Source organism: Oncorhynchus mykiss, chromosome 15 (assembly GCF_057628025.1).
Source record: "Oncorhynchus mykiss isolate SJ-2025 chromosome 15, ASM5762802v1, whole genome shotgun sequence".
NCBI lineage: Eukaryota > Metazoa > Chordata > Actinopteri > Salmoniformes > Salmonidae > Oncorhynchus > Oncorhynchus mykiss.
In genome coordinates, this window is record NC_143036.1 from 80,128,174 (window position 1) to 80,139,866 (window position 11,693).

The 11,693-nt window shown below is 44.7% G+C and overlaps 1 protein-coding gene across 3 annotated transcripts in view; it reads right to left on the minus strand.

Annotated features, from left to right (window-relative positions):
* Positions 1 to 1,758: 1,758 nt before the first annotated feature.
* The window catches only part of LOC110499731 (dual specificity tyrosine-phosphorylation-regulated kinase 2), a 33,586-nt gene continuing 23,651 nt past the window's right edge, over positions 1,759 to 11,693 (minus strand). The window contains exons 3-5 of one of the 3 annotated variants that reach the window (XM_090201325.1): positions 4,578 to 9,306; positions 4,495 to 4,535; positions 1,759 to 4,408 (exon numbers count right to left, since the gene is read on the minus strand). In XM_090201325.1, the coding sequence (XP_090057451.1) occupies positions 7,696 to 9,306 (1,611 nt within the window). In that variant the 3' untranslated portion in view covers positions 1,759 to 4,408; positions 4,495 to 4,535; positions 4,578 to 7,695. Of the gene's footprint in view, positions 4,409 to 4,494; positions 9,307 to 11,693 lie in introns of those variants that run through there. The other 2 variants (XM_036945397.2, XM_036945398.2) reach the window with 2 other exon arrangements.

The window sequence follows — 11,693 nt, forward strand, 5'->3', positions numbered from 1 at the left end:
TGGGAGGAGATCCCTCAGGAGACCATCCGCCACCTCATCAGGAGCATGCCCAGGCGTTGTAGGGAGGTCATACAGGCACGTGGAGGCCACACACACTACTGAGCCTCATTTTGACTTGTTTTAAGGACATTACATCAAAGTTGGATCAGCCTGTAGTGTGGTTTTCCACTTTAATTTTGAGTGTGACTCCAAATCCAGACCTCCATGGGTTGATAAATTTGATTTCCATTGATCATTTTTGTGTGATTTTGTTGTCAGCACATTCAACTATGTAAAGAAAAAAGTATTTAATGAGAATATTTCATTCATTCAGATCTAGGATGTGTTATTTTAGTGTTCCCTTTATTGTATATAGTGCGTGAGTGTGTGTGTCGGCATTACTCTGTCCTGTAATGCATTTCTCTGCACCAGACGCTATGTGAAACAGCCAGCCAGTGTACAGCACAGAGGTCTCTGGCCAGAGCTCCAGGCTCCGCCCCGTCTCATGACTGGCTGTTGTGTCATACGGTATTCTTAGAGGGAGTCAACTGAGGCAAAGCCCTCAGCCCAAAGGACAAGTTTCAACCTCTATCTATTCAATATGACAACACACAGAGCTGTGTGCTAGTGGCTAGTACTCTATCTGTTTAATATGAAAACACACAGAGCTGTGTGCTAGTGGCTAGTACTCTATCTATTCAATATGAAAACACACAGAACTGTGTGCTAGTGGCTAGTACTCTATCTATTCAATATGAAAACACACAGAGCTGTGTGCTAGTGGCTAGTACTCTATCTGTTTAATATGAAAACACACAGAGCTGTGTGCTAGTGGCTAGTACTCTATCTATTCAATATGAAAACACACAGAACTGTGTGCTAGTGGCTAGTACTCTATCTATTCAATATGAAAACACACAGAGCTGTGTGCTAGTGGCTAGTACTCTATCTATTCAATATGAAAACACACAGAGCTGTGTGCTAGTGGCTAGTACTCTATCTATTCAATATGAAAACACACAGAGCTGTGTGCTAGTGGCTTGTACTCTATCTATTCAATATGAAAACACACAGAGCTGTGTGCTAGTGGCTAGTACTCTATCTATTCAATATGAAAACACACAGAGCTGTGTGCTAGTGGCTAGTACTCTATCTATTCAATATGAAAACACACAGAACTGTGTGCTAGTGGCTAGTACTCTATTCAATATGAAAACACACAGAGCTATGTGCTAGTGGCTAGTACTCTATCTATTCAATATGAAAACACACAGAGCTGTGTGCTAGTGGCTAGTACTCTATCTATTCAATATGAAAACACACAGAACTGTGTGCTAGTGGCTAGTACTCTATCTATTCAATATGAAAACACACAGAGCTGTGTGCTAGTGGCTAGTACTCTATCTATTCAATATGAAAACACACAGAGCTGTGTGCTAGTGGCTAGTACTCTTATCTATTCAATATGAAAACACACAGAGCTGTGTGCTAGTGGCTAGTACTCTATCTATTCAATATGAAAACACACAGAGCTGTGTGCTAGTGGCTTGTATCGATGTAAGAAATGACAGTACTTTGGTCAATGATGATTCGTTGTAAAAAAAAATAAAAAAATATATGACTTAGTCAGAACTAAGAAATGAGTTGTACAACTAGATGTAATGAAGTCTTTACTGAAGCAAACCGTACATCGATTCAAGTGCTTTGGGCCTCATTCCCTGACAACATTTAACCTGGAACGACACTTCCTGTGACAAATAACCACCAGTAAACAATTCATTTATAAAGATGGACATTAAAACTTGTTTTTATTTAATAACATCTTCCCGGCCACAACAATAAAATTTGAACAAATAATCACAAACAAAGAAAGAGAGAGTGACCTTCCATTAGCTGTACATTAGATACACTATAGTAAAACTGACCGAGCTTAAAAACCCACTACAACATTCATGTAGTGCTTCCAGCAGCATTTCACCAGAGGCAAAGACATTATACATATGTACACAAATCCACATTGAACCCATCGCAAATTTCACATATGTACAGCGTACGTGGCTGTGGTAAAGAGTACTAACATCTATCAACGTCGTTGCTCGGTTCAAGATTCAGTTTTTTTTTTTTAACTTCCTTCTTCTAAAAGTTGTGTAGTAGTAACTCTAGAGACTGTCTTCTAAAAGTTGTGTAGTAGTAACTCTAGAGACTGTCTTCTAAAAGTTGTGTAGTAGTAACTCTAGAGACTGTCTTCTAAAAGTTGTGTAGTAGAACTCTAGAGACTGTCTTCTAAAAGTTGTGTAGTAGAGCTCTAGAGACTGTCTTCTAAAAGTTGTGTAGTAGAGCTCTCGAGAGAGTCAAGAGTTAAAATTCTTACAAGTAGCAAAAAAAAAATATTTTAAAAAAATTTAATTTTCAAAACATTTACAATATAGCCAAATGCCTGATTCTGCCACAGCTAAGTTACCTTACCGTGGAGCAGCACATTGGGCTGACTGACACACCGACTATAGACTGCAGATTGTGATAGGACAGTTGACACTGCACTGAAAAGAAGCTACTACATCCAACCGTGTGGAGCACACAGAGGTTTGGAGTTGTGCTACGCCGTTCAGACAGCGGTGTAATAAAATAAACACTGTACTCCATCTCCCTACTTCCTTCTCAGCTGAAGACAAGCATTCTCCAGACAGATAGATAGATAGAGATATAGATAGATATAGCTATGGCCCTTGAATGACCAAAAGTGGTTTGAGTGCCTCTTATTTTTCTGAGTAAAAAAAAAATGAGGCAAAATCCACTGGCTTCATTTCCTCATAGCCACAAAACGTAGAAAGAAATGCACTTTGGTATGTAACCAAATGCCCTGGGTTATTCACATCACAATAAAAAGATATATCTATCACAACAGTCTGAGGTAAAGATTAAAATTTATTTTTGTCCTTCTCTCCGGGAGTGATAAAATGAAGCTAACAGCTGTAACCCCTTGAATTGTTTTGATGTTAAGACAAGACAGAGGCCGTCAGTTCCTCAACCCTTTCAGAGCATAAGGTCATTGCTTCTTACTAAGCGTTCCCTGTTGGCAAAGGGTGTTTCCCGAAATGGCACCCTATTCCCTATATAGTGCACTACTTTTGACCAGAGCCCTATCAAAAGTAGTGCACTATATAGGGAAATAGGGTGCCATTGTGGATGTGGCCCATGTAATACCTGTCGTTGTGCGGCCGCTTGGCTTTCTCCTCGCTACCACATCAGAGGTTAAGCCAGGAAGACTGTCTTTGGGCTTGAAGAAAACATCCATGAAAATGACTGTAAACATTTCACACATCTGTGAAATGGATGTATGTTCAGGGGAGATGTGCTGTAGGTAGGTGTATGTAGGGGAATGAAGTCATTATGTTACTGGTCTTGGGTTACTAAATGAATGGCATTAATAACCAAAGGCACATTGTATTCGACCTAAGGGCACGATTCCTCCCGACTATCAATCCACAAAACAACTACAATTAAAAAAAGTCAAAAGAACGTTGTGACCCCGCCCCCTGTCCTGCCCCTCCCCGCTGATGTTCTCCAATCAGCAGGTGGCAATGGGTTCCAAAGGGGGCGGGGCTACTGAGCAGTGTGCAGCTGGCAGGCACTGAACCAATCATCAGCGGGGCAGGCCGGGGCTCTACTCCCTGACCTGATGAGGTCACCAGGTCGTCCATCCAATCCCCAGCCAGCCACACCTGTTCTGAAACTCCAATCAAACAGAGTCTTCTGCTCCGTGTCCCGGAGCCTCCAAGTATCCACACAGTGACAGTCTGATAGGATCCCATAGTATAGTTCTTGTGCATTAGGTCATAAGTCGCTCCGTGGTTACCGTGGTTACTGTTCTATTCAGCCCTAAGTTCAATTTAATATCTTTTAGATTCCCTCTTTTATTTGACAATATTGTTTTATGTGAAATAAACAAGTACAACTTTGACAAAAGTTTTAAAGAAGCCTCAGTCTGATTTATGGTTAACTAATAAAAACCCTTTTGTCAAATACTTTGGAAAATCTGAAGGTTCAACACATTTGGGGAAAATGTTCATTACTAGGTTTATAGGAGTCTGTTTTACAGGTTGCCTTTCACATAAAGCAAAGGGGGATATGTGAACACTTTTTTTTGGCTGTGCAAGGGAACAAGCGTTTTAGGAATTTACACTCTGGCCAGAGACACGTATCGGTTCACTACTGAAAATAATGCTAAAGAAACGATCAAATGAAAAATAAAACTCTGCAACTCTACAGTCGCAACAGTCAACATGGTGTAAACTAAGCAATTCAAAAAAGCTACATGAGTCAACCTTAAGTCCTGATTAATCAGAGTGCTTTATAACCACATGTTATAACACTAACTGTCTTTCACTACAACCCGGAGTATTACTGAGACCACCCGGGCTCTGAAGAACTATTCAGAATTACTGAGACAACCCCAGGCTCTGAGGAAGACCTTCTATTCAGAATTACTGAGACCACCCGGGCTCTGAAGATCACCTATTCAGAATTACTGAGACCACCCGGGCTCTGAAGATCACCTATTCAGAATTACTGAGACCACCCCAGGCTCTGAAGATCACCTTCTAGTCAGAATTACTGAGACCACCCGGGCTCTGAAGAACTATTCAGAATTACTGAGACAACCCGGGCTCTGAAGAACTATTCAGAATTACTGAGACAACCCGGGCTCTGAAGAACACCTTCTAGTCAGAATTACTGAGACAACCCCAGGCTCTGAAGAACCATTCAGAATTACTGAGACAACCCCAGGCTCTGAAGAACTATTCAGAATTACTGAGACCACCCGGGCTCTGAAGAACACCTTCTATTCAGAATTACTGAGACAACCCCAGGCTCTGAAGAACACATTCTAGTCAGAATTACTGAGACAACCCCAGGCTCTGAAGATCACCTTCTAGTCAGAATTACTGAGACAACCCCAGGCTCTGAGGAAGACCTTCTATTCAGAATTACTGAGACAACCCCAGGCTCTGAAGAACACCATCTAGTCAGAATTACTGAGACCACCCCAGGCTCTGAGGAACACCTTCTATTCAGTATTACTGAGACAACCCCAGGCTCTGAAGAACACCTTCTAGTCAGAATTACTGAGACCACCCCAGGCTCCGAGGAAGACCTTCTATTCAAGTATATGCAGTCATGCCCATGTAGTAAGCACCTCATCGACCTACCAGCCCCTACCTACCTACCCAGCCTGACCCTAGATCAGTCTTTCAACACAGACACATTCCTCTCTGATGAGGACATTATAATATCCACAGTCCTTCACAGACACAGTCCTCTCTGATGAGGACATTGTAATATCCACAGTCCTTCATCACAGACACAGTCCTCTCTGACGAGGACATTATAATATCCACAGTCCTTCAACACAGACACAGTCCTCTCTGATGAGGACAATATAATATCCACAGTCCTTCAACACAGACACAGTCCTCTCTGACGAGGACATTATAATATCCACAGTCCTTCAACACAGACACAGTCCTCTCTGATGAGGACATTATAATATCCACAGTCCTTCAACACAGACACAGTCCTCTCTGATGAGGACATTATAATATCCACAGTCCTTCAACACAGACACAGTCCTCTCTGACGAGGACATTATAATAGCCACAGTCCTTCAACACAGACACAGTCCTCTCTGATGAGGACATTATAATATCCACAGTCCTTCATCACAGACACAGTCCTCTCTGATGAGGACATTATAATATCCACAGTCCTTCAACACAGACACAGTCCTCTCTGATGAGGACATTATAATATCCACAGTCCTTCAACACAGACACAGTCCTCTCTGATGAGGACATTATAATATCCACAGTCCTTCATCACAGACACAGTCCTCTCTGATGAGGACATTATAATATCCACAGTCCTTCAACACAGACACAGTCCTCTCTGATGAGGACATTATAATATCCACAGTCCTTCAACACCAACACAGTCCTCTCTGACGAGGACATTATAATAGCCACAGTCCTTCAACACAGACACAGTCCTCTCTGACGAGGACATCATCACAAAGCCACTTCACCTCAGCACATTTAGTTTCTAATCATCCAATAATCTGATAGAACAAAACAAAGTAGACATTTTTGCTCCAAAATCCTCTTTACATCCATTGTCAAATAAAAAGCACCATTGTTTTGCAGTGAAGATATATATTTCACAGCAGCTGTACCAAGGAATAGCACCTAATAACTTATTATGTTGACATCTCATATTTTGATAGATGCCATTTCTCTCCCCCCTCTCCTTTCCTCTCCCCTCCTCTCATCTTCCCCTCTTTTCTCCCCTCCTCTCCCTCTTCTCTCCCCTCCCCTTCTCTCCCCTCCCCTCCTCTCCCTCTTCTCTCCTTCTCTGCCCCCCTCTCCCATCCCCTCCCCTCCTCTCCCTCTTCTCTCCTCCTCTCCTTATTATCTCCCCCCTCTCCCATCCCCTCCCCTCCTCTCCTCTCCCTCTTCTCTCCTCCTCTCCTCTCCTTATTCTCTCCCCCCCTCTCCCATCCCCTCCCCTCCCTCTTCTCTCCTCCTCTCCTCTCCTCTCCCCTCCCCTCCTCTTCTCTCTCCTCCTCTCCTTATTCTCTCCCCCCCTCTCCCATCCCCTTCCCTCCTCTCCCCTCCTCTTCTCTCCTCATCTCCTCTCCTCTCCTTATTCTCTCCCCCCCTCTCCCATCCCCTCCCCTCCTCTCCCCTACACCTCTCTGACCGAACACATTATTCCCTTGTTTCTGGTACAGGTGAAAACAAGACAAACCTGCACTAATTTTCCCCCTCGTTCTAGTTCAGTTGTTTAAGGAATGTCAAGAGAATTACAGGCATAGTCTGTCAGGTAAACAAATGTTTCCACACCGCGGTCCAACCTCTCACTTTAACTCTTAACAGTCTTAAAACAGCCACTTTCCATCCTCGCATTTATTTGACCAAAACCTCATCTCAGATACTATGATCTTAGCTTATAAAAAATAAAACACCTTTCTCACAGCTATTTAATGTCACTATATCAATCAGATAAGGTAGAGAAGCAGAGCCTAAATATCTTCAGACTGTCTGATATGAGTTAGTTATCGACATGTGTTCATCGTGGCCAGCCACCCATTCTGTTATTCTACACTATCATGCCCAGGTTATGAGTCTCTGCTTGGGCCAGACTGTGTGAACGGTAGCCACCTGCTCCATCATAGCACACAGTCCTGAGACTAAACACCTAAAAGATATGAGTTAGTTATCGCCATGTGTTCATCGTGGCCAGCCACCCATTCTGTTATTCTACACTATCATGCCCAGGTTATGAGTCTCTGCTTGGGCCAGACTGTGTGAACGGTAGCCACCTGCTCCATCATAGCACACAGTCCCGAGACTAAACACCTAAAAGCATTGTTCCCTTCATGATGACCACTTTCATGTTTTTCTCTTGTTTATATTTAAATAAAAGCTGCTACAGAGCTACTAAACAAGGACGCGGTGAATTAATAACGCTGAATAAACCCGTCTGTCTAAAAAAAACACACTGTTGAGTACTGTGACTGGTACTGTTCAGGCTTCCCCGGTTGTTTTTCTCTCTCTCAGAGACACAATCATCTCTCCATTTAAAAAAAAAAACAAACCAAAACCAGTAAGAAGAGATATCCTAGATGAGACAACGAACTAGCTGTCGTTTACAGTTTCTTCAACTGACTAGTTTTGGCAACACTGTCCTCTGTTGGATGTTCCCGTTAGCGTCCGTCATTTGTGCCAGGTTAGTCCTTATCTTGGAGGTGGAGCCCGAGGTGGGAGGTAATTTGGAGATCGACGTGACGGCGCCAGAGCCCCCGTCGGTGATACGCTTCACCGCTGTTTTGTCCCCCGTGGGAGGTTTGGGCAAGCGCCTCCTGAGCCAGGGGTGTCTGAGGGCCTGGCTGGGGGACATGCGCACGGCAGGGTCCCACTCCAGACACTGCTTGATGAAGTCCAGGAACAGGGGGTCGTCGCAGCCCTTCAAGGCCGTCACCCACTCCTTGCTCCCCGGGGGTCCCCTCAGTTTGCCCCGGCGGGAGCGCCCCCCGTTCAGCACCACCAAGCCGTCCGGCAGGGTCGTCACCGCGCAGTACCGGGGGTAACCCTTGGAGCTCACAAAGTTCTTGGCTCTCTTGGAAGAGTCCAGAAGTTTCTGCGAGGGCATGCCCAGCAGCTCGATGACGCATGCCAGTTGGTCCCCTTCGTCTTCGCCCGGCAAGAGAGGGTACCCAGTGAGCAACTCCGCTAAGATGCAGCCCAGGCTCCACATGTCAATAGGCATCCCATAGCGTGACCCCAGGATGACCTCGGGAGCTCTGTAAAAACGAGACTGGATGTAGGTGTAAACCCGCTGGTGCTCGTAGCAGCTGGAGCCAAAGTCGATGACCTTGATCCCGCTGCGTCCCTGCTGCTTCAGGAGAATGTTCTCTGGCTTCAGGTCACAGTGGATGATACGGTTCTTGTGCAGCGAGTCCAGACACTGCAGGATAGAGTGGGCGAACTTCCTGACGAGCGGCAAGCTGAAGCCCTGGAACTTGTTCTTCTTGATGAGCTCGTAGAGGTTCATGCTGAGGAGTTCAAAGGTCATGCAGATGTGGTTACGGAATGTGAAGTTCTCCAGCATGTGGATCACGTTCATGGTGGAGTCCTTGTCCTGCTTCCTCAGGTGCTCCAGGATCCGGATCTCCTCGGCCGCCTGGCGGTGGAACCTCTTCTCGTTCCTCACCATCTTCAGCGCCACGTGGCAGTGGGCCTTGTGGTCGTAGGCCTTCACCACCTGACCGAAACTGCCCTTGCCAATCACCTTGAGGACCTCGTAGCGGTAGGAGACGTGGTCGTGGGGCACCTGGACGTAGGAGCCCTGATCGTCGTCGTAGCCTCCGTTGTTGGACCCCCCGATCACCCCCGGCCTCTTCTTGGCGTTGGGTCCAGTGAAATACACCTCTGGGTAACTGAAGATCTCGTGGTGCTCGAAGGCCGTAAGCTTGGGCATGAACTGCTTCATGGCCTGCTCCGGGGTCAGGGTGGCCGGCTGGGGCTTGCTGTCGGTGGACTTGAGGGAGGCTGAGCTGCCCTGCCGACACTGGGCTGTGGTGGTGGTGACGTCGGGCTGCTGTCGGTCAGGCAGCGGTAGACCTGCCCGGCCCACAGAGGTCAACCCATTGGGCTGTGCAGTCAACACTGTCCGTTTGTTGCTGTTCTCCTCAAACAGCTGTTGGACGTGGATCTGTTGGTGGTTCCCCGCGTGCATGTGGTCACTCATGGTGTGCTTATTGCCTCCAACCTGGAAGAGATCAGAGGGACAGAACAAGACATTAGAATCAGCAGCAGCATCAACAGGAAAAGACCCAACTGAAAACAACGGACAGAAACAGTTGATATGTCCTTTGAACCCTGCACCCAAATACTTTGAGGAACTAGTGAGTCGAGCAAACCAATTCTGGATTCTAAAAGATACAGATATACAGAACTACCACTGACAAGAACACCTGGTTTTAGATGTGTTTCTAGATATAATCCAACTACCACTGACAGGAACACCTGGTTTTAGATGCGTTTCTAGATATAATCCAACTACCACTGACAGGAACACCTGGTCTAGGTTTTAGATGTGTTTCTAGATATAATCCAACTACCACTGACAGGAACACCTGGTTTTAGATGCGTTTCTAGATATAATCCAACTACCACTGACAGGAACACCTGGTCTTAGATGCGTTTCTAGATATAATCCAACTACCACTGACAGGAACACCTGGTCTAGGTTTTAGATGCGTTTCTAGATATAATCCAACTACCACTGACAGGAACACCTGGTTTTAGATGCGTTTCTAGATATAATCCAACTACCACTGACAGGAACACCTGGTCTTGGATGTGTTTCTAGATATAATCCAACTACCACTGACAGGAACACCTGGTCTAGGTTTTAGATGCGTTTCTAGATATAATCCAACTACCACTGACAGGAACACCTGGTTTTAGATGCGTTTCTAGATATAATCCAACTACCACTGACAGGAACACCTGGTCTAGGTTTTAGATGCGTTTCTAGATATAATCCAACTACCACTGACAGGAACACCTGGTTTTAGATGTGTTTCTAGATATAATCCAACTACCACTGACAGGAACACCTGGTTTTAGATGTGTTTCTAGATATAATCCAACTACCACTGACAGGAACACCTGGTCTAGGTTTTAGATGCGTTTCTAGATATAATCCAACTACCACTGACAGGAACACCTGGTCTAGGTTTTAGGTGTGTTTCTAGATATAATCCAACTACCACTGACAGGAACACCTGGTCTAGGTTTTAGATGCGTTTCTAGATATAATCCAACTACCACTGACAGGAACACCTGGTCTAGGTTTTAGATGCGTTTCTAGATATAATCCAACTACCACTGACAGGAACACCTGGTTTTAGATGTGTTTCTAGATATAATCCAACTACCACTGACAGGAACACCTGGTTTTAGATGCGTTTCTAGATATAATCCAACTACCACTGACAGGAACACCTGGTCTAGGTTTTAGATGCGTTTCTAGATATAATCCAACTACCACTGACAGGAACACCTGGTCTTAGATGCGTTTCTAGATATAATCCAACTACCACTGACAGGAACACCTGGTCTTAGATGCGTTTCTAGATATAATCCAACTACCACTGACAGGAACACCTGGTTTTAGATGCGTTTCTAGATATAATCCAACTACCACTGACAGGAACACCTGGTCTAGGTTTTAGATGCGTTTCTAGATATAATCCAACTACCACTGACAGGAACACCTGGTCTAGGTTTTAGATGTGTTTCTAGATATAATCCAGCTACCACTGACAGGAACACCTGGTCTAGGTTTTAGATGTGTTTCTAGATATAATCCAACTACCACTGACAGGAACACCTGGTCTTAGATGCGTTTCTAGATATAATCCAACTACCACTGACAGGAACACCTGGTCTTAGATGCGTTTCTAGATATAATCCAACTACCACTGACAGGAACACCTGGTCTTAGATGCGTTTCTAGATATAATCCAACTACCACTGACAGGAACACCTGGTCTTGGATGTGTTTCTAGATATAATCCAACTACCACTGACAGGAACACCTGGTTTTAGATGCGTTTCTAGATATAATCCAACTACCACTGACAGGAACACCTGGTCTTAGATGTGTTTCTAGATATAATCCAACTACCACTGACAGGAACACCTGGTTTTAGATGCGTTTCTAGATATAATCCAACTACCACTGACAGGAACACCTGGTCTTAGATGCGTTTCTAGATATAATCCAACTACCACTGACAGGAACACCTGGTTTTAGATGCGTTTCTAGATATAATCCAACTACCACTGACAGGAACACCTGGTCTTAGATGTGTTTCTAGATATAATCCAACTACCACTGACAGGAACACCTGGTCTAGGTTTTAGATGCGTTTCTAGATATAATCCAACTACCACTGACAGGAACACCTGGTCTAGGTTTTAGATGTATTTCTAGATATAATCCAACTACCACTGACAGGAACACCTGGTCTAGGTTTTAGATGCGTTTCTAGATATAATCCAACTACCACTGACAGGAACACCTGGTCTAGGTTTTAGATGCGTTTCTAGATATAATCCAACTACCACTGACAGGAACACCTGGTC